The sequence below is a fragment of the Saccopteryx leptura genome, chromosome 5 (assembly GCF_036850995.1).
Source record: "Saccopteryx leptura isolate mSacLep1 chromosome 5, mSacLep1_pri_phased_curated, whole genome shotgun sequence".
Lineage (NCBI taxonomy): Eukaryota > Metazoa > Chordata > Mammalia > Chiroptera > Emballonuridae > Saccopteryx > Saccopteryx leptura.
The window spans coordinates 218,232,666-218,254,593 of record NC_089507.1 but is presented as its reverse complement, the minus strand read 5'-3'; the positions used below and the strand labels follow the sequence as shown (position 1 = coordinate 218,254,593).

At 60.6% G+C, this 21,928-nt stretch overlaps 1 protein-coding gene across 1 annotated transcript in view; it reads left to right on the top strand.

Annotated features, from left to right (window-relative positions):
* The window catches only part of DNAAF9 (dynein axonemal assembly factor 9), a 94,033-nt gene that overhangs the window by 64,272 nt on the left and 7,833 nt on the right, over positions 1–21,928 (top strand). The window contains exons 23-33 of the mRNA XM_066384327.1: positions 470–561; positions 976–1,077; positions 1,445–1,562; positions 3,527–3,615; positions 5,170–5,328; positions 10,468–10,593; positions 12,208–12,245; positions 17,072–17,207; positions 18,068–18,154; positions 21,291–21,397; positions 21,742–21,816. Of these exons, the coding sequence (XP_066240424.1) occupies positions 470–561; positions 976–1,077; positions 1,445–1,562; positions 3,527–3,615; positions 5,170–5,328; positions 10,468–10,593; positions 12,208–12,245; positions 17,072–17,207; positions 18,068–18,154; positions 21,291–21,397; positions 21,742–21,816 (1,129 nt within the window). The remainder of the gene's footprint in view (positions 1–469; positions 562–975; positions 1,078–1,444; positions 1,563–3,526; positions 3,616–5,169; positions 5,329–10,467; positions 10,594–12,207; positions 12,246–17,071; positions 17,208–18,067; positions 18,155–21,290; positions 21,398–21,741; positions 21,817–21,928) is intronic.

The window sequence follows — 21,928 nt, the reverse complement described above, 5'->3', positions numbered from 1 at the left end:
GACGCGCAGGGCGTGCGAGAGGCCAGAGCTGGCCTCAGCTGCCGGCGGCGTCTCGGGCCGGTCCGTGTTTCTCTTCCGCCGGCTGGTCCTCCGCCTCTGAGCTCGTCCTCTGGACCAGGAACGCAGAGGCAGCCCTTCCGGGCCCCCTCAGCCATCCCTCTGCCTCCAGACAGGAGTTGGCTTGACCACTCCTTCCGTCCGGCCCCATCGCCGCCCTTCTGCCAGGACACGTTACCCAACACCGTCTTCCGTGTGGGCCCCGAAGGAGCAGAATCCCTGGGAGAGAAATCCTAGTTTTGAAAAACACAGAACAGAATTGCTTCGGGCCTCTGTGTTTGAAACAGACTTGTTTTGTTATGATGATTGGTCTCTGCACCGGCCTCCGCAGTCCCCAGCAACGGTCAGCTCTCCCTGTGGGTCCCGTCTCCTGTGGCTAAAGTGTCCTCTGCTCACATTCTGTTTTGTCTAGGTCTTCTCCGTCTGGCAGCGGCCGCGGGCTAACTCAGGGCTGTCCTTAAAAGTGATCCAGGAGGACGGGTTGTCAGCGGAACAAAGGAGACTGTGAGTGGCCGCCCTGGTGTTGACGCCTGCCGCCCTGGGCCGCGCCTGCCCGCTTCTTCTCTGCGGGGTGGCTCATGTTACATAACACGTAACTCGGGGGATCTTGGCTTCTGAAAGGGTCACTTCCCTGCTGCCAGCCTGCAGGTAGCGAGAGCCCCCGGGGACACAGAGGTCACGAAAGATGAGATCCACCGAGAACCAGCGTCCCGTAGTGTCTCCAGGGGCGTCAGGCCGGGCCTCCGATGTGGGCACACCGGTCGTCACGCACACGCGCCACCTGTTATCTGAGTCGGTGGCGTGCTCGACTGGAGAGTTCTGACTGTCACGGGGCCCTGGCTGGGGAGCGTCCGAGGGAGGCGTGTGGAGCGCGCCCTGGGGACACGGGCACTGACCCGCGGGCGTCTGCTGTTGCAGGCACGGCTGCGCGCAGAAGCTCTTTGGCGTCCTGAGCCACGCCGCCACGGAGAAGCGCGGTCCCCGGCAGCTGCTCGCGGCCCGACTCCCGGGGCTGGACAGGTGCGCTCCCTCCGCTCACGCGCTGCAGACGCCTGGCGTCTGGCTTCTGAACCGTCCGAAACCGCAGTGTCGGCCTCTCCTCTTTCCTTTGTAGCCCTTAGGTCGTTGTGAGGGTCAGTGGCGTGCACGCCGGGTCGTTGCACACTCTGGGGAGACTCTCTCTGAGGTCCCCGTCTTCACCCGTTCAGTGAAGAGTTCCTCGTGCGGGCAGGCAGGCTCAGGCGGGGCTGGCGCGGTGACATTAGGCCGGTGCGGTGACATCGGGCCGGCGCGGTGACATCGGGCTGGCGCGGTGACATCAGGCTGGCGCGGTGACATCGGGCCTGCGCGGTGACATCAGAGCGCCGTCTCTGCCCCCCCCCCCCAGGTTTCTCCAGCACTTCGCCCTGGGCAGTGTCAGTCGGGAGCCTGTGATGAGGACCCACCTCCCCGACCTGCTCCGGCAAGCCGATGCCAGCCCCGCTCCCCGCGTAGAGAACGACAAGGTGAGGCCGCACACCATGTCCACCCGCAGGCCGGGCTCTCTGTCGGCTCCGCACAGGTGGCCCGGGCCGGGTCCCCTCTGTAAGACGCTCGCCACGTCCTTGGGTGCTGCTGCCATGGCCCGGGGGACCCGTTCTGTGCAGCGATGTGTGCAGGTGTCCACACCCCCCCCCCTGGCCGCGCCCTGGGGCAGCACTGGCACTCCGGCTGGCCGTGCCCTCCCCTTCCTCCCCTTCCTCCTCCTCCTCCTCCTCCTCCTCCTCCTCCTCCTCCTCCTCCTCCTCCTCCTCCTTTCCTGGGCCCCTCAGACTCCAGCTTGGGGCTCTCATGCTGTCACCTCTTTCTGGTTGTGACAAGGATTTACCTGGCAGTGGTTGACAAATGGAGCTTAATGAGGGGCCGGGCCTCGCGGGCCTCACCGGGGGGTAAGGTGACGCTTTATAAACACCATCCCCGGGCGTGCATTTCAGCCTGGCCTGCGCCCGCCACACCCTCCCCCCCTCGCAAGCCCGCCCCCCACCGTTCCTTTGGACCCTGTGTCTTCATAGGCTTGAAGAGGGTGTTCGCTTCCTTCCGTGCTGATCTAGGACACCCTCAGCTACAAAAGGAAATATTCTTCTCACAGAAGTCAGGGGGTATTTTACCACTTCCTGTTCATCTTGAAACATCCCCTAGTTTTTGGGAGCAGTGTAGAAGCACCGAGCTCTCCCCTGAGGCGAGAGTTTAGAAATGAAAACACCCCCCTCGTTGTGTTTTGTTAGGCCCCGCAGGACTGACCTTAAGTGAGAAGGTGTCCAGCCGGTAGGAGCTCACGTGCTGCGACGTGGAGGCTGAGGCCCAGCACGGAGGTCTAGGCACCCGCGTGGGGTTACTCCCCAGAGGGGCAGAGGCTCAGGGGCCCAGTCAGAGGGGACGAGGGACATCTGGTTCTCCATGGCCATCTCCAGCTCAAGTGACGAGTGCCACAAGCGCTGAGCTTGAGTCTAAGTAGTTTGTGACCAGACCTGCCCCGGCGAGTCCTGTGCGTTGTGATAAAACACGCCCCTAAGGAGGCCCTCCCTCGCCGTCCCAGGTCGTTATCCGTGTCCTTCAGCCTAGCAGGGCCCCTTTCCTGCCCGCAGAGGAACCTGGGTTGTGTCCTGGGGTTAGGGCAGTCCAGCCTCTGTCTCGGGGAGTGCAGCTCCTCCTCGGGCTGGGCCACTGCAGGGCGTGAGCGTCTCACGGCACCCACGTGCAGATGCCGGCCGGCTCTCCAGAGCTCAGCCCGGACACAGCAGAGAGAGGGGAGCCCGCTCTGTGCTGAGCTGCAAGAGGCCGACACCCATGTCCCCACCCGGCGTTGGACACACACGCTGTCCCCCGAGGCGTCCTCCTAGCTGACACCCATGTCCCCACCCAGCGTTTGACACACACGCTGTCCCCCAAGGCGTCCTCCTAGCAGCACCCGGGACCCCCGCCCCCAGTCCTGCTTATCAGAGCAGAATGGACCGAAACCCAACGCCTCAGCCAGAGCGACTCGCACGCTCCCACACCAGTGTGTGTGCGTAGCCCCGGCAGCGCGGCTGGGCGGGGGCAGCAGACAGAGCGTGTCCAGGGCCGCTCGCCCCCTTCGCGGGGGGTGACTGTGCCAGGGGAGCCCGCGGTGTTTCTGTCCCAGACCTCTCTGCTGTATTTCACCTGACCTGGTCCCAGTCAGCTCCCTGGGAATTATAATAGCGACACGAGACATCAGCGGTGTCTGCACCGTGCCGGACGGCGTTCTGAGCACTGGACGCCCGTTAGCTCGACTCCGCGTCCACCTGTGTGTCTCACAGGGGAAGCTCTGTCTTTGGCCTGAGGTCACAGAAGGTTGTGAGCGCAGCCGCTGAGGGTCAGGCTCCAGAAGACCGTGCTCTTGCCCACTCACGCTCTGCGCTGCCTCCCTGTGGTGGGACCCACAAACCCACACGGCGTCCCTTGCCCCTAGATCGTCATCAGCGTTGTGACTGGCCTCCCGGGGTGTCACGCCAGCGATCTCTGCGCTTTCCTGGTCACTCTGCACAAGGAGTACGGCCGGTGAGTACGGCCGCCGCCTTCGGTTCAGGGGAAGGGGACTCTGGACCGGGGCCTGCCCAGGCACTGGGAAGCCTCGGACGTGGACTGAGCGTTGCTGGCCTTGGCACCGGTCAGCACAGTGGCCGTCCTCTGTCCATTCGTCCATCCGTCGGGCATGTTTGCCCTGAGCACTTCTGGAATGCCAGGCCATGTTCTCAGGGGGCACAGGTACCCAGATCTGGACACCGGTGTGTCAACTAGCGAGGGGCACCGTGGAAGGCCTGAAGTGGAGAAGGCCGTAGGGGGTGTGGGGTAGGCGCTCGGGGCAGACCCCGCCGGGAAGCAGACAGCTGAGCAGGGGCCTGGGGATGTGAGGGGAGGGGCCGTGGACATGTGGGCGGGGCACTGGGACGGCAGGACCGACATGTGGGTGGAGCGCTGGGGCGGCAGGACATGTGGGCGGGGCACTGGGGCGGCAGGACATGTGGGCGGGGCACTGGGGCAGCAGGACATATGGGCGGAGCACGGGGGCGGCAGGACCGACATGTGGGCGGAGCGCTGGGACGGCAGGACATGTGGGCGGGGCACTGGGGCGGCAGGACATGTGGGCGGAGCACTTGGGCGGCAGGACCGACATGTGGGCGGAGCGCTGGGACGGCAGGACATGTGGGCGGGGCACTGGGGCGGGAGGACCGACATGTGGGCGGAGCGCTGGGGCGGCAGGACATGTGGGCGGGGCACTGGGGCGGCAGGACATGTGGGCGGGGCACTGGGGCGGCAGGACATGTGGGCGGGGCACAGGGCGGCAGGACATGTGGGCGGGGCACGGGGCCAGCGCAGGCGGAGGCCCCGGGAGCGCACCTGCTTGGCGGGGCGACGCAGGCCGGGGGTGCTTAGCGCTTGGTTGGGACCTTGCCCTGACCACAGGAGCACTGTGCTTGTCGGGACGCAGCTGGGACACGTCGGCCGGGGTGGACGTGGGGGACTCGCCCACCCGGCACTCGCACCGGGCTGAGCTGAGCGTTCAGTCGTGTCAGCCCGCCTCGCAGGAAGGCGCCCGCAGGGGCCGTGGAGGGCTGGCGAAGACGGCGGCCGCCCAGAGGCTGGGGGTTCGGGGCGGGAGGTAGTGGAGGCCGGGGAGACGTGCACAGATGGGGGCGATGGGGGCCCTCCTCCAGAAGCACTGAGCAGCTCACAGGCCCCCCAGGGCCCCTTGCTTCTGTTCCGTGAACAGTCTGGAGTCTTCACTCTCTGCCCGTTTATTGCTAGAAGCGCGTTACTGTGCACCAGACTGCAGCCACGTGCTGAAGGGCCCCCCAGGCCCCGACTGCCTGGTCAGGCGTGGTCAGACTGACGTCTCCTGCTCTTTCCCCAGCGACGAGCAGTTCTCTGCCCAGAGCTCCGGTGGGGCTCCCCACCCCGCCGGGGCCTCTGCCTGTTTTTTCGCCATGTTGGCCCTCTCCCACACAGACTCCCCGGCTGGAGTGCCGGTCACATCCGCGCCCACCCACCCCCGGCAGAGCGGCCTGGCCGGCCTCGGGCGGTGCCCTCTCTGAGCTGGCGTGCCGTTTGCAGGTGGATGGTGTACCGCCAGGTCATGGACGGCTCCGAGTGCTTCCACGCCGCGCACTTCCAGAGGTACCTCTCCAGCGCCCTGGAGGCCCAGCGCAACTGCTCTGCCCGCCAGTCGGCCTACCTCCGCAAGAAGACCAGGCTGCTGGTGGTGCTGCAAGGGTGAGCGCTGGGCGTCTCCCGGGCACAGGGCGGTGGGCTGGTGTGTGGCCCTGCCGCTGCGGTCGCTGAAGGGTGCGGCCAGCCTGGGGCACAGGACAAACTCCGCAGGTGGTGGGCGCGCCGCACAGAGAGGCCGCAATGAGCAGGGACTCCTGTGGCCGCCCTGTGGCCTGGGGCAGGTCGTGCAGTTTACCAGCAAGTTTTAGGTTTGGTTTCAACATCCTAACACCCCCGAAAGGTGGGGAGTGAGGGCGGAGTTTTCTGGGCAAGTTCCCTCGATCACTCTCAGGACAGTTGCAGTCCCTCAGCGCCTGTCTTCACCGTGGAGGTACGGGGGGTCCTGTGTTTGAGTCCTCCCGCCCATGGCCCGGGGGGTCGCGGAGACAGCCCCCCGTCCCGCGTCCCACGTCCTCGGGGTGGTGGGTCCGGGAGGGCTTCATTCGTCACCGTGAGGGGCAGGCTCCTCTGTCTGCCGGGGGCCGGACTGTGAGCCCAGAACTGGGGGGGCTGCTGGTGGAGGTGACCCCAGTGGCTTCTCAAATTGAGGCTGTATTCCTTCAATGTCACCTTCATCTTCATTTTTGGGATTGTGCTGGGGGGGAGCCTGTGGTGAGGGCGGGGTTTCCTTCTGCCCCAGGAGTGGCCTGGTGCCCTCTGCCGTCCTCCTCGGTGGGGACGGGCCTTGTGCTGAGCCTGACAGGAAGTGGAGCTGTTGTTGGTTATAAAAAGCAGCGTGTTTTGAAATGGTGACTTTTTCTACAGATTTTTTTAAGTTGATTGATTTAAGTGGGGAGGGGCAGAGCGGGAAGCATCCTCACATAGCAGTTGCTTCTCGTATGAGCCTTGACCGGGCAAGCCCAGCGTTGCGAACCGGCGACCTCAAGTCCCAGGTGGACACTGTATCCACTGCGTCACCACCGGTCAGGCCGGCGAGGTTTATTTTTTAGTGGAAGACAGAACTGGTCTCCAGGGGTTAGAGACAGAAGCGAGAGTTAGAGAAGGGAGCAGGGGTTAGAGACGGGAGCAGGGGTTAGAGACAGGAGCGAGGGTTAGAGACAGGAGCGAGGGGCAGGAGGGAGACGGGTGGTGTTAAAACAGATCCTGGTGGTGGCGCTATCCTCATGGCGGCGGTGAACACAGGAACTTCCGTGTGGAGCTTAATGCACGCAGCAAATACGCAACACCGAGAACTCTGCACTTAAAAAAATTCATTTTGAGGAATTTGTTTTACACTTGGCAAGGTTGTGAAATTATTCTTTAAGATGTCTACATTTAAAACAGAGCATCTCTCTCCAAACAAAAATTGAATTAACAGAAGACATGTGCCCGTCTGACCAGGCGGTGGCGCAGTAGATAGAGCGTCGGACTGGGATGCGGAGGACCCAGGTTTGAGACCCCGAGGTCACCAGCTTGAGCGCGGGCTCATCTGGTTTGACCAAAGCTCACCAGCTTGGACCTAAGGTCACTGGCTCGAGCAAGGGGTTACTTGGTCTGCTGTAGCCCCACGGTCAAGGCACATATGAGAAAGCAATCAATGAACAACTAAGGTGTCTCAATGAAAAACTGATGACTGATGCTTCTCATCTCTCTCCGTTCCTGTCTGTCTGTCCCTGTCTATCCCTAAAAGACGTGCCCACGTAGTAGGCTTGAATCGCAGACATAAAACAGAGGCCAGAGGACACTTGAGCGGAGTACCTGTGGTTTCAGAGGAGAGAAAGTTCAGGTCCTGCTGGGCTGTTGTTTTGTTTTGTTTTCACTTCTAATAATGAGCGCACTGACCAGAGCGAGGCTGACACAAGGCTCCAGTTATCTGCCTTCATCACGCATTCCGGCAGTTTAGCCAAAGTGGCCGGATCAAGTCTGGCAGCTGGAGAGGCCGCTGTCCTCGGGGCTGAGGGCTGCCTCCTTCCTGTGGGGGCCCCGCCCAGGGCCGTCACTACAGGGCCAGGGCTCGGAGGGGGGCTGGGGCTGCAGGACCCCCCTCATAAGTCGAGGGAGTGACACTTCAGGCCTCCTCTCTCTGTGGCAGTGAGTAGATGCGTCCTGTAGATGCCACTGGCCTCATGAGGAGCCCGGGGCCTGTTTCCGGCTCTAACCTTCTTCACTAAAATAGATGAAAATGAGCGGAATGCTCTCAAAACCTGGCCGTCCCACAGTCGCTCTCGCCAAGGGTGAATCTGCCGTGTTAGCGTGAAGGACCAAGACCGGCTGGGCTGGCTCGTTAGTCTTTCTCACCCTGCGAAGGAGGGCCTCTAGCAGGCTCGTCCCAAACGCGGGAAGTGAAAGACACTGCGCAGAGCTGGGACACGGAACGGGCGCGTTAACGCCGTTAAACGCGACCACGAGGGGATCTGGGGCGTGTGCAGGCCTCGGTCCTGCCCGCCGTGTGGGCCTCCGGGCCCCGGGAAGGCTCTCCTGGCATTGCGGGCCCCTGGAAGGAACCCCACGTGGCTGTCCACGCACCCGCCCGGGTTTGGGGAGCAGCGTTGGAAGGGAGCAGTGAGCAGAGGGCTCGCCGTGACGGCGCTCTGGCTGCCAGGCCTCCGGGGAGCTCTGGAACCTAGCACCCCCTCTGAGCAGGCCTGGGGCGGGGTGAGGAGCGAACATCATTGTTCTCTGGGCCAGAGCCAGGTGCCACCTTGCAGGTGGGTCTGCAGAGTGACCGGGCCTCCCAAGGGCCCAGGCTTGGCCCCGGCCCACGCGGTCAGCAAGCCAGCCCGTCGGCTCTGACGTCCCTCCGTGGAAAATGACCTTCCGGTGATGGGCTGGGCCCGTCGGGAGAACGTTCTCCACGAGGTGAAGAGGGCAGGTCCCCTTAGAGTGGCCGTGTGCATGTGTGTGTCCCTGAGGTTGAATGTCCAGTTCCTTCGTCCACTCCGCCTTGGGCTCCGTAGAGTATAGCCGCCTTCCGTTCTGACGGCAGAGACGGACCACAAACAGATACGTGAGAAAGTGCAGCAGGTGTAGCTGATGCCCAGCGCTTTGGGGGGGGGGGGGGTTGGTCCAGAGAGGGGATTGCCGTAGCCCATGAGGCAGTGAGAGGGGAGTCTCACAGACATCAGGGAGAAGAGCCCCACGGGGGGGGGGACAGAGCCCCACAGGGAAGGGACAGGGCCCCCGGGGAGGGGACAGGGCCCCACGGGAAAGGGACAGAGCCCCACGGGGAAGGGACAGAGCCCCACGGGGAAGGGGACAGAGCCCCACGGGGAAGGGGACAGGGCCCCCAGGGAGGGGACAGGGCCCCACGGGAAGGGGACAGGGCCCCACGCGGAGGGGACAGGGCCCCATGGGGAAGGGGACAGGGCCCCCGGGGAGGGGACAGAGCCCCACGGGGAAGGGGACAGAGCCCCACGGGGAAGGGACAGAGCATGCCTCCTCTGCAGAAACATGCCTGGAATGCTCAGGGACAGGCCCAGAGGCCAGAGTTTCTGGCTCAGGTAAGGGCAGGAATGGAAGGAGATGGAGCTTTGTCTGCGGCCTAGAGGGCGTAGTCGGGCCATTTTAAGGGCTGTGGCTTTTATACTGAGTGGAATGGTAGCCTCTCGCCCAGTGGGGTTAACACAATGCCACTGCTCTGCGTTGAAAACAGGTTGGGACCTGACCAGGCAGTGGCGCAGTGGATAGAGCATCGGACTGGGATGCAGAGGACCCAGGTTCGAGACCCCGAGGTCGCCAGCTTGAGCGCGGGCTCATCTGGTTTGAGCAAAGCTCACCAGCTTGGACCCAAGGTCACTGGCTCCAGCAAGGGGTTACTCGGTCTGCTGAAGGCCCACGGTCAAGGCACATATGAGAAAGCAATCAATGAACAACTAAGATGTTGCAATGTGCAATGAAAAACTATGATTGATGCTTCTCATCTCTCTCCATTCCTGTCTGTCCCTGTCTATCCTCTCTCTGACTATCTGTCTCTGTAAGAAGAAAGAAAGAGAGAGAGAGAGAGAGAGAGAGAGAGAGAGAAAGAAAGAAAGAAAGAGAGAGAAAGAAAGAAAGAAGGGAAGGAAGGAAGGAAGGAAGGAAGGAAGGAAGGAAGATAGAAAGAAAGAGAAAAGGAAAGGAAAGAAAGAAGGAAGGAAGGAAGAGAGGGGGGGAAAGAGAGAAAGAAAGAAGGGAAGGGAAGGAAGGAAGGAAGGAAGGGAGATAGAAAGAAAGAGAAAAGGAAAGAAGGAAAGAAAGAAGGAAGGAAGGAAGAGGGGGGGAAAGAGAGAAAGAAAGAAAGAAAACGAAAAGAAAGAAAGAAAGAAAGAAAGAAAAAGAAAGAAAGAAAGAAAGAAAGGAGGGAAGGAAGAAAGGAAGGAAGGAAGGAAGGAAGATAGAAAGAAAGAGAAAAGGAAAGAAGGAAAGAAAGAAGGAAGGAAGGAAGAGAGGGGGGAAAGAGAGAAAGAAAGAAAAAGAAAGAAAGAAAGAAAACAGGTTGGGGAGAGGCCAGACCCAAGCAGGGAGGCCATTGGAGCAGCTGTGGGGGTGACCCAGGCAGGACCAGTCAGCCTGGCAGTACGAGCAGTGAGCCCATGCCGGCTGTACATGGAAGACGGGGGAAATGGCGTCGGGGACGTAGACAGATCTTCTGGCCCAGCAGCGGGAGGAGCGGCGTCTCCTTTGCTGAGAAGCCCAGGCCGTGGGAGGAGCAGGCGTGGGGGAGTCAGGTGGTGAGCTTTCTCAGTGAAAGTATCAAGCGGGCTCTGGACCTCCGGAGTCAGAGGGAGTTCCAGGCAGGAGATGTGAGCACGGGGGGGTGTGACGGGTCTGCGGACCTGGAGAGACACCCGGTGACACCCACTTCCCTCCTGCCCGTCTGTTCTGTGAGCGGGAAGAGAGGAAAGAGCTCTAAAAAAAAAAGACCAGTGCGGAGCTCCTGACTCGATCAGAGAACGGCCCTACGGACCCGAGTCCCCTGTGCGGGCCGACCTTTCCCGGAGGTGGGGGTGGCACTTCTGCCCGCTCTCGCACAGCTGAGCAGCTGTGAGGACTGACGGAACTGGGGACCGAGAAGCTCTGGACTCCAGCGGCCCCAAATCCCGCAGTGGGGGGGCCCCAGGACCCCAGTCCCGGGCGCGTCCTCCGCTTTTCCTGCCAGCCTCGCTCGCTCTGCCACTCCCAGTCTGCACACTAACCATCCCCTCTCCCCACCCCCACCCCCAGCTACACGGACGTCATTGACGTGGTCCAGGCCCTGCAGACCCACCCAGACTCGGCAGTCAAGTCCGCCTTCGCCATCGGCGCCGTCTCGGCGTGCGTGGAGCCCCTGAGCTGCTACATGGAGCACAGGTACGCACGCGGACCGCCCCCAGCCTGCAGGCAGCGCCGTCTGCTGTACGGAGAGCTGTCTTCTCCCCCCCCACCTCCCACCCCCACTAAAAGGAGACACATCCCCAACAGCGTCTCCCAGAAAGAGCCGCCCTGGTGGCCTTTGTCTCGTCTTGGCTGCGTGGGAGGGCACGTGTCCCAAGACTCTGGGAGTATCTTACAGAGTGCCATGTGGTTAAGCCACTTGAAGGCCATCTTACCTCAGTTAATGACACTCCTTCTCACTGTTGACAGGAACTATTTTTTTTTTTCTTTTAACTTGGGAAGAAATATAACAACAGCAAAGCAAAGTGGGTAGTAATTCATCCGTAATGTCGTGGCTCAGTGTGACTGTTACCATGTTTGTGAATTCCTTTCTGATCTTCTTGTGTGCATGCTTATTTTACAGTTGTGATGGATCTATAATTTTATATCTTGTGTTAACACGTAAACATGTGTGTTAGCATATGTACGTTATTGTGTCACACTGGTCAGGACATCTGGATAAATCATGTAATTATTACGTGTGTGGGCCTGACTGGTGGTGGTGCAGTGGATAGAGAGTGAGTGAATCTGGAACCTTCATAAGTACAGTGAATGACACTTTTTTTTTTTTTAATCAAATGAGAAGCAGAGAGGCAAACAGACTCCTGCATGCACCCCAACTGGGATCCACCCGGCAACCTGTCTGGGTCTGATTGCCTGCCCATCTGGGGCCACTGCTTCATTGCTTGGCAACTGAGCTATTTCAGCACTGGAGGCGAGGCCACAGAGCCATCCTCAGCGCCCGGGGCCAGCTTGCTCAAACCATTCGAACCATGGTTGCGGGAGGGGAAGGGGGCGGGGCGGGGGGAGGAAGTGGCAAAGCAGATGGTCACTTCTCCTGTGTGTCCTGACCGGGAATCGAACCTGGGACTTCCACATGCCGGGCCAATGCTCTACCACTGCCGAGCCAACTGGCCAGGGCCGTGAATAACACTTTCAAACCTCAGTGTCCCTGGTTCAAAACCCTGAGGTCACCTGCTTGAGCACGGGCTCCTCCGGCTTGAGCGTGGGATCATCGACATGACCCTGGGGTCGCTCGCTTGAGGCCAGAGCTCACTGTCTTGAAGCCCAGGGACGCTGGCTTGAGCAAGGGGTCACAGGCTCAGCTTGAGCCCCCTCCCACCCCCAGTCAAGACACATATGAGAAGTATGTAGTTAATGAACCACTAAGGTGCCACAACTACGAGTTGATGCTTTTCATCTCTCTCCCTTCCTGTCTGTCTTTCCCTCTGTCTCTGTGTCTCGCGAAGAAGAAAGGACGGGCCAGCTCTCATTCCCTGCTTGCCGTGGTCCAGAGACAGGCCCTTTTCAGCATCCCCCCAGGAGCTGGCCACGTCGGGACTGTTACGGGTTTCCCGGCCTGAGGAGCTCTGTTTGGGCTCAAGGCTGGGGAGCCCTCGGTAACCCTGGCTGTGCCCCGCGCTCCGTGCTGCCAGCCACTCACCGGCCACGTGGGTCGCCTTAGCGTGGTCCTCGCCTGTGTGTGGGAGACCGTCCGTGACAGCGCCAGCGTGAGCAGTTCTGAACTGTCTCTCTCTCTTTCCTCTCCAGGTTCCTCTTCCCTAAGTGTCTTGACCAGTGCTCACAAGGTAAGCCACGTGCTCTCCCCACCTGTCACCCGCCTGTCAGGTTCTGTCAGGTGCAGCCGGCTTTTCTCAGAGCTCCCACCTGCCATTCAGAAATCCAAAACAAACAGAACCGGTCCTCACCTCTGGGTCACCCAGCGCGTGTTTCTCCTGCCCGATGAGGGCAGAGTGTGGTCCAGTAGGACCTCCCTGAACGTCCTCCGCTCCGCACACCGGGTTCTCCGCACCTCCGCGGGAACATTGGGAACACGCGCCCCACCCTGTAGGGGACGCTCCACCTCACGGTGTCCCACCCTCGGCCGCCCTGGAAGCGCCTGTTGTAGTCACACTAGCTCTGGTGCCTGGAGACCCAGAATAAACCCCGCATTTACTGCCGGGGCGACAAGATGCTCGTTGTTGTCCGAGGACCTGGGCTCTGGGCTTCCCCAGCCAGCCCAGCAAGTAGACAGCAGACAGAGGAAGGTAACTCGGTGTCCCCAGCACAGTCTGGCCCTGCTGAGCCCACGGCCGGCCCACGGGAAGCGGAGACAGCCGAGCCCACCAGGGGTCCGGGGATGCTGTCTGGGGAGACGGCCGAGCTGGGTGCTGCACAGGGCAGGAGGCCGGGTGCCCGGAGGGAGGAGTGTGGGTGTCGGAGGGAGGAGTGTGAGTGTCGGAGGGAGGAGTGTGGGTGTCGGACTGCCAGGTCAGGAGTCTCGACCGCGGCGTGCAAAGGCCCTGTGGTTTCTCAGGCACGGCACCCCAGAAGCAGAGTGGAGTGGAGGCTGGCTGGGCCCCCCCACTGTGTCTGTCCACCCCACGTAGGGGTTGAGGAGGCTTTATGGAGGTTAGGGTGACGGGATGTGAGGGGGAAAAAAAACACCCAGATCAGGGGATGACCACGGACAGCCCTCTGGCCCTCAGATACGGGTTCCGTCGTCACGGCCAAAGCCAAGGCCGCGGGCTGCTCTCAGCCTCTGTCCACCCGCCGCACCGGTGCCACTGTAGTGTTCCCGGCCCCTGGACACTTCCCGCAGTGCCCCTCCCCCCCGCTGTCCTCGCACATAGAGCACAGGCAGAGCGCGCGGGGAAGGGCCCCAGCGCCCTGTCCACCGCCCGGGCGGCGTCCCGGGTCAGACCGCAGAGCGCGCGGGGAAGGGCCCCAGCGCCCCCGTCCACAGCCTGGGCGGCGTCCCGGGTCAGACCGCGTTCTCCCCGACACTCGGCAGCAGCATCTCATCGGCGCTGCCTCCAGCCCAGGCTTGGGAGGTCACCTGTGTCGGACCCTGAGCCTGTGTGACCAGGGGTGTGGACGGGTGTGGGCAGGTGACCTGGACACCGGGTCTATACACCGTTTTCTGGACGCCAGGGGGCTGCAGGGTATCTTCCTCCTGTCCCTGGGCCCAGGGGAGCCCTCTGGACTCCTGCAGCCTGGCTCGCCGTGGGCACGGGCTGCCTGGGAGGGGAGAGCCCTACGGATGGATGGCAGGGCGCGGGCGGGCGCTGCGCAGCTCTGCTGGGTGCGGGGTGCTGTTGGGGGTTCTTCTTTCTTTTTTTTTTCAGTCAATACTGTAAATGTATTTTTCCTCCTCTACAATTTTTTTTTCTACAATTTTTTAATATTCTCTTTTCTCTGGCTTACTTTGTAATAATACGGCATACATATCACATATATACTTTATAACATCTGTGATCACCAACTGTTAACAACTAGGCTTTTTGGGGCAACAGGAGGTTCTCAGCAGTTAAGTTTGGAGGGAGTCAGAACTTACATGCAGATTTTTTTTTTTTACTGTCATGCCCCTGACCCCAAATCTGTCCACGGGTCAGCTGTAGCTCCCCCTCCCTGACCCCAAGTCTGTCCACGGGTCAGCTGTAGTTCCCCTCCCTGACCCCGAATCTGTCCACGGGTCAGCTGTAGCTCCCCCTCCCTGACCCCAAATCTGTCCACGGGTCAGCTGTAGCTCCCCCTCCCTGACCCCAAGTCTGTCCATGGGTCAGCTGTAGCTCCCCCTCCCTGACCCCAAATCTGTCCACGGGTCAGCTGTAGCTCCCCCTCCCTGACCCCAAGTCTGTCCATGGGTCAGCTGTAGTTCCCCTCCCTGACCCCGAATCTGTCCACGGGTCAGCTGTAGCTCCCCCTCCCTGACCCCGACTCTGTCCACGGGTCAGCTGTAGTTCCCCTCCCTGACCCCGAATCTGTCCACGGGTCAGCTGTAACTCCCCTCCCTGACCCCGAGTCTGTCCACGGGTCAGCTGTAGTTCCCCTCCCTGACCCCGAGTCTGTCCACGGGTCAGCTGTAGCTCCCCTCCCTGACCCCGACTCTGTCCACGGGTCAGCTGTAGTTCCCCCTCCCTGACCCCGACTCTGTCCACGGGTCAGCTGTAGCTCCCCCTCCCTGACCCCGACTCTGTCCACGGGTCAGCTGTAGCTCCCCCTCCCTGACCCCGACTCTGTCCACGGGTCAGCTGTAGCTCCCCCTCCCTGACCCCGACTCTGTCCACGGGTCAGCTGTAGCTCCCCCTCCCTGACCCCGAGTCTGTCCACGGGTCAGCTGTAGCTCCCCCTCCCTGACCCCGAGTCTGTCCACGGGTCAGCTGTAGCTCCCCCTCCCTGACCCCGAGTCTGTCCACGGGTCAGCTGTAGCTCCCCCTCCCTGACCCCGAGTCTGTCCACGGGTCAGCTGTAGCTCCCCTCCCTGACCCCGAGTCTGTCCACGGGTCAGCTGTAGCTCCCCCTCCCTGACCCCGAGTCTGTCCACGGGTCAGCTGTAGCTCCCCCTCCCTGACCCCGAGTCTGTCCACGGGTCAGCTGTAGCTCCCCCTCCCTGACCCCGAGTCTGTCCACGGGTCAGCTGTAGCTCCCCCTCCCTGACTCCGACTCTGTCCATGGGTCAGCTGTAGCTCCCCCTCCCTGACCCCAACTCTGTCCACGGGTCAGCTGTAGTTCCCCCTCCCTGACCCCGACTCTGTCCACGGGTCAGCTGCAGCTCCCCCTCCCTGACCCCGACTCTGTCCACGGGTCAGCTGTAGCTCCCCCTCCCTGACCCCGAGTCTGTCCACGGGTCAGCTGCAGCTCCCCTCCCTGACTCGGTGGCGCCCGACACCAGCAGACCAACCTTTCTCTGTCCGAGGGGGCGCTCTGCCTCCCTCTGCTCCCACTTGCTCTCGAGTCAGGCTCCCTGGTTCACGGCTGTTACCACAGAGGAGATTGGACAATGAGGAAAGGGCTGTGTGGCAGCCCGGGGTGATGTCTGTTACAGAAACACAAGGGTTGGGACATAATCTCAGGGCTCAGAACGCTCGCGCGGCTCCATCGCCGTGCGGGCTGGGACACAGAACAGACGTTGGCCCCGTGCCCTGCTCTTAGGAGCGTGCGCAGACGGACGGACGGACAGGTATGCCCCCCTCCTCCCCGGGCTGCGGGGGAGCCTGTGGCCCAGACGAGGACGGTCGGACAGAGCTCAGGCGGCTGTCCACCGCCGGGAGTGGGCCAGGCTGCTGAGAGCCCGGCCCGAGCTGAGGACCCGCTCCGTGACGGCGAGCAGGAGGAAGCTCCCAGCCCAGGCAGCCTGAAGGCGCCCACCGTGGCCCCCGCGCCCTGTGCCCCAGACAGCCGCTGCACCTGCCCCGCGATGGCATTTCCTCTTGGCAGGTGCGCTGGCCTGAGGAATGCGAGGCGAATCCTCCGCCTGTTCCCTGTGAAGCAGAGCCCCCTTTCTGTGTCCCCGCTCCTGACCTAGATTCCCAAGCCCACAGGGTCTGTCTGCCCGGGACTCGGGAGGCCGAGCGGCCCTCTGGCACGGGATCGCCCGCCTTGCCTTCCTCCGGACGGGCCAGGCCTGTGTCCCTGACCCTGTTGGTGCACGTGGCTCGGGCGCCATGTCTGCGCCAGCCTGACTCCAGTTCCCTCTGCCACGGGGACACTGACCAGAGCCCCGGGGCCCCCCTCCGGGCTCCTCACTGCAGGATCCACCACAGCTATTGTCCTCCACCCCCCGGGGGTCTCCCTAGGTCTCTGCTCGGCCTTTCCAGGCTCCTTACTGCAGGATCCACCACAGCTATTGTCCTCCACCCCCCGGGGGTCTCCGGGCCTCTGGCATCTGGCATCTGCCATCTCCGGAATGTGCTGAGCCCTCTAGAACCCGGCCCGCTCCCCCGCCGGGCCGCAGTCGGCCTGGCCTCCTCACCTTGCCTCGCTCTGTTTCCAGAGGCCCCAGGCGCTTCCTGCGGCCGCACCAGGGCCTGGGCAGCTGGCCTGGGGCTCACCAGGCTGCCCTTCCCGTCTGACCTTCCGGAACGGGAACGGGGCGGCACAGGCGGTGGCACCAGCGTCACCTGCCCTCGGAGGCTTCCCTGACACTGTGGCTGAGGACGGTCCGTCTTCACGTTACAGCCCCTGAATAGGAAGGGCACGAGAGGAACCTTTTGGAACGGGATAAACGAAATGCTAAGCCTGTCCTCCATCTGAATGTCTAATCCCACGTCGTTAGCTAGACCAGGTCTTGCTCGGAGACCCTGACCAGAGAGGTTTCGAGTGTGGTCGAGACGCTTTGACAATGTGGTGCCGTGTGTTCCTGCGTGGTTGAATATGCACAGACTGTCTGAAGGCGCCCACCCCAAACTGGTCGTCTGTGCTTGCCTCTGGGCGGGGGGCAGGGCTCACTCAGGGTGCAGAAGGAGGGAGAGGGAGACACTCTGGGCTGGGTACCTTTCTGGACTTCACGAATTTTGTGGCACAAACGTGTGCGCACCAGCGAGCCGCAGGAGCCCTGTCAGGCGGCGGCGGGGTTTGCTCAGACCACTGAGGACTCCGCAGGCTGAGCTGTTCCCGGTCTCCCCCCCCCCAGGCCTGGTGAGCAACGTGGTGTTCACCAGCCACACCGCGGAGCCGAGGCACCCCCTCCTCGTGCAGCTGCAGGGCCTCATCCGGGCCGCCAACCCGAGCGCGGCCTTCATCCTGGCGGAGCACGGGATCGTCACCAGGTCAGTGCGTCTCGCTCGCTTCGCCCACAGGACCGGGCGCTTTCTCAGACACGGCAGGTGCCCTCCGGTGATCGTGCACCGCGGGCCTTGTCCCCGCGTCCGAGACCTGGGCCTCTATTTACAGGAGGGTCCTGATGCCCTGTCAGTCACCAGGCGGGGCCTGTGCGTCCGCGGCCTGGACTGGTTTGAGGTTTTGGGGGGTTTTTTTGGATGCATTCACATTTTCATTCATAAAGGGATGGAAGTGAAAAATTTCTCCAAGTTCCTGTGTTGACATGGAAGACAGAGGAATGATCTTTTTTTTTTTTACTTCATAGACTTGGGTCCAAATTACGAACTGAGAACGGAGAATCAGTGTGTGTGTGTGTGTGAGAGAGAGAGAGAGAGAGAGAGAGAGAGAGAGAACAGCTGGTTGTATAGCAATTTTGGTTGAATACTAAAAGGTGTATGTTTTATATAGATAGTTTAGACTTTTGAGCAATGCAGATAGTTTACATAGTCGGAAATGAAATGAAATTGACCGGTGGTGGTGGTAGTGGGGGGAGGGGTGTTATTAAAAGAAGGGTTCTGAGCCAGTGGGTCTGGAACGGGGCCTGAGATTCCGCATTTCCGATGAGCCCCCGGGTGACCCCAGAGCTGCTGGTCCACAGGATGCAGTTCCCTGGGTGCGACCCCAGTGTCCGGTGCTGTGAGGGAATGTCCTTGTTCTCAGGGGACAGGGACTGCAGTGTTTCAGGGTGATGAGGTAACGGAAACGTGGATGTGTAGAGCTTACAGGTCTGTGGGGGGGGGGGGGACGGTGGAGAAAGAAAGCAAAACGTGTCCTAGTTCATCTTTCCTTTTCCTGTGTGTTCTCAAAGGAATGAAGACGTTGAGCTGATCCTGTCAGAGAGCAGTTTTTCAAGCCCTCAGATGCTCCGATCTCGATATCTCATGTACCCTGGCTGGCAAGTACCATCCTTGAGAAGTAGCTACGGTTTCTCTGTAAACCCCGTGATTTGTTTGTTTACAGGAAACAAACCAAAAAAAAAAAGAGAGAGAGAAAGAGGAAACCCCAGGTGTGCCGTGGGAAGGTGACCCTGGCGGCCGGAACGACCTGAGTGTCCCGACAGCCCCTGGCTGTTCCAGGACCCCAGGGCCCCCCATCTTGGGCTCCAGAGTGGGAGCCTGGCTGGTGGTTGAGACTCAGCAAGGCAGCTGTGGGCACCGGGCATGCTGTGTCCTATGTCTCCTCCGGCCTCCAGGGCGGGGAGGCGGCTGGCACGGAACCCAGGTGTGGTGCCAGGAGGCCGCCAGTGGGACCCAGGAGATGTCCTTCCTCCGCTGGTGGCCTCCCGGCCTTGACCCTCTCTCCTGCAGAGGGGAGGAGAGAGGGGACTGCTGGGTGCACCGTAGTCACACCGGCACCAACACCACAGCTGACGGGCACTCACACGCCGGGGTCTGAGGCTGCGCCCCCTAGTACCGTCCCCACTGCCCACAGCTGGCCACTTAAAATAATGTACGTGAACTGGCCTGGCCTGTGGGGGCGCAGTGGATAAAACGACCTAGAACGCTGAGGTCACCGGTTCGAAACCCTGTACTTGCCTGGTCAGGGCTCATATGGGAGTTGATGCTTCCTGCTCCTCCCCCTTCTCTCTCTCTTTCTCTCTCTCTCTCTCCCGCCCCTCTAAAATGAATAAGTAAAATCTAAAAAGAAAGAAATGTACATGAACAAAAATTAGAATGCAGCATTTAGTCTTTCGATTTGAGTCACATCACACTTCCTTAAACAGTGGGGGTGTGACTCGCCCCTTTCGCCTGAACAAAGCAGCTACAGCTTCTCCAAGAAGACAGGTGGAGTTTGGGGGTGAAGCCCTCTTGTCTGGTAGCTGCAGGTCCTGCCCCTTTGGCTGCCCAGACCTGTGGGCCCGGGCCCGAGAGGTGCGCTGTCCGCACTGGCTGGTGCCCGGGGCGACCCCCTCCTGCAGTCTGCGCTGCTGCGCGGACCGAGCTCAGAGTATGGACTTCCCCGGAGGCGGGCTGGCCTGGGACAGAGCTGGGCGTGGGGTCCACTGGACGGCTCCCTTCCCCATACCGGGAGGCCATCCTCGTGGGGACGCCCAGACGGAGGGGACTTGAGATCACCCCCGGGCCTCCCATAGGAGTTCTTTCCCTGCATCCCAATCGTTTAGTCGGTTAACAGGGTGGCAGCCGTCCATCAGACCCTGCTCCTCCCTCCGCAGCCCCCTCTTCCCTCCACGGGTCAGGGCCGCCACCTCGCAGGGAGTGGGCTTTAGCTGCTGGCCGCGTGCTCTTCAGTGCCCGTGGGCCTCACGGGCCCCGCCCCCCTCCCTGGCAGAAGGGCTTGTTTCTAGTCAGGAGGAAGCCGTTCGCCTGGGCATCCAGTTCCCCGTCAGTAATAATCAGAAAGTACAATGATGCCTCGTTACTGCTTTGACCGATACTGTTACATTTAACCAAAAATATGGAATAGTAACCATGGCTGGGAGAATCGTTGTGAGACCGGGATACTCGTCTGCTGCTGGGGAGGTATAAACTTTTACCCACGGGAAGGTTACCCCCTCTCCTGGGCTGACTTCAGTGATGGGGTTCATCTGAAGAAAATAATCCAGAAAGAAGAAAGGAGAGCTCCATCCCTTCAGAAGCCTGGGGGTGGGGGGGGTTATCAGACCACCCTCTGTCTTGGCATTTGAAGTTTCCCACATTAGAAGTTAAGTTTTTTGCCTGACCTGTGGTGGCGCAGTGGGTAAAGCGTCGACCTGGAAATGCTGAGGTCACTGGTTTGAAACCCTGCACTTGTCTAGTCAAGGCACATATGGGAGTTGATGCTCCTCCCCCTTTCTCCCTCTCTCTCTCTCTCTCTCTCTCTCTCTCTCTCTCTCTCATTCCCTCTCTACTCTAAAATGAAGAAATAAAATAAAAATAAATAAATAAATTTTAAAAGTTAAGTTTTTCAAATGCTCTAAAGATGGCCGTGTTCTTTATGAGTCTGTGGCCAGCATGACACGTCGTCTGCTGGACTCGAAGCTGATGGTGCAGAGGCCCCGGCCCTGGTGTTCCTTGCGGAGAGAGTGCGCCCGGCCAAGGAGAACACAGGCCGTCAGGCTCCCTCTGCGGTGGTGGGGCGGCCTGGAGCCCTGGAAGGAGTGTGGGACGGGGTCCTGAGGAGGAGGCCTCCAGGGGGACCCCGGGTCTCAGCTGGGGACACTGGCAGGCTCCAAAGGTAGAAGGGGCCTTGGACCTCAGGAAACCGCCCGTGTAAAGGGGGTGACGTCTCCCTGCTCCAGTGAGCCAGCCTTTCTTTCCCATCTCAAGATGAAAGAGACATAGATATTCATTGAAGGTCTTATCAGAAAGGTCTTATCCACAAAGTTGTGTACAAGGAAGAGGGAGTTCAACCAGACTGCTCACAAACACTAGGGGAGATTTCAAAATGAATATGAAGCGATTAAAAAAAAAATCATTTGATTTTTTTTTTAATTACTATTAAACAAGAACATCAGAAAAGCAAACGACAAGTCAGAGAAAGTTCTTCGGTTACATGCAAAACCCAACCCTTACTTCATTGGTGAGCACACACCTGACCAGAGGCTGGAAGGACGAGTGTGTGCACGCCTGACCCCCTCATTTTTGTGAGCAGTGTGTTACAGGATAAGTCAGGGGTCCCGAAACTACGGCCCGCGGGCCGCATGCGGCCCCCTGAGGCCATTTATCCGGCCCCTGCCGCACTTCCGGAAGGGGCACCTCTTTCATTGGTGGTCAGTGAGAGGAGCATAGTTCCCATTGAAATACTGGTCAGTTTGTTGATTTAAATTTACTTGTTCTTTATTTTAAATATTGTATTTGTTCCCGTTTTGTTTTTTTACTTTAAAATAAGATATGTGCAGTGTGCGTAGGGATTTGTTCATAGTTTTTTTTTATAGTCCGGCCCTCCAACGGTCTGAGGGACAGTGAACTGGCCCCCTGTGTAAAAAGTTTGGGGACCCCTGGGATAAGTGATGGGTAGTTCGTTCCAAAGTAGCGTGCAAGGCTCGAAGCCCCGACGACTTGTACGTAACAGTTTTTCTTAACCCTTCGAAGGTACGAAGGTAAGTTCGATGCGGGTTCGGTCTTTCCGCTGATGGTGCAGATCTGCGTGTGGTTCTGTCGTCCCCTGGAGAGGACGCGCTTCGTGGCCAGGTGTAAAGGTGAGTCTTGGCCGGCACAGGTCCCCGCCCCAGTCGAAGAAGGGCCGGAGCTGCCCCTGCTCCCTGGCGCCGTTTTAGTTGTCTCCGTGTTCTCTGCGCTGTCTCTTCCCCTCTCCATCTGGGCCCGGAGACAGGCAGAGGGTTTGAGGGTGCAGGAACCCCCCACCCCTGGGAACAGTGGCAGAACCCCTGGGGAGGAACGGGGGGCGGAGGGGTGTGAATCCTTGAACCCTGGACCCTGGAGTCAGATCCCTTCCCGGCCCCTCCCCCTCCCCGCTGTGCCACCCTGAACTTGGCAACTCTGCCCCCAGGCAGGTGACAATCCTGTCCTCTTCCTCCACCAGCAATCCAGGCCTCCATCAAGTCCAGTCCCTTCTCTGGGAACATCTACCACATCCTGGGCAAAGTGAAGTTCTCAGGTACTGGGGGGGTTGGAGTCGGGAGCCCGCACGCTGGAGCTCACAGCCCCCCCTGGTGCTCTGCAGACCACTGACGCCCCCAGACTCTCAGACCCTCCCCCACAGGCCTCAC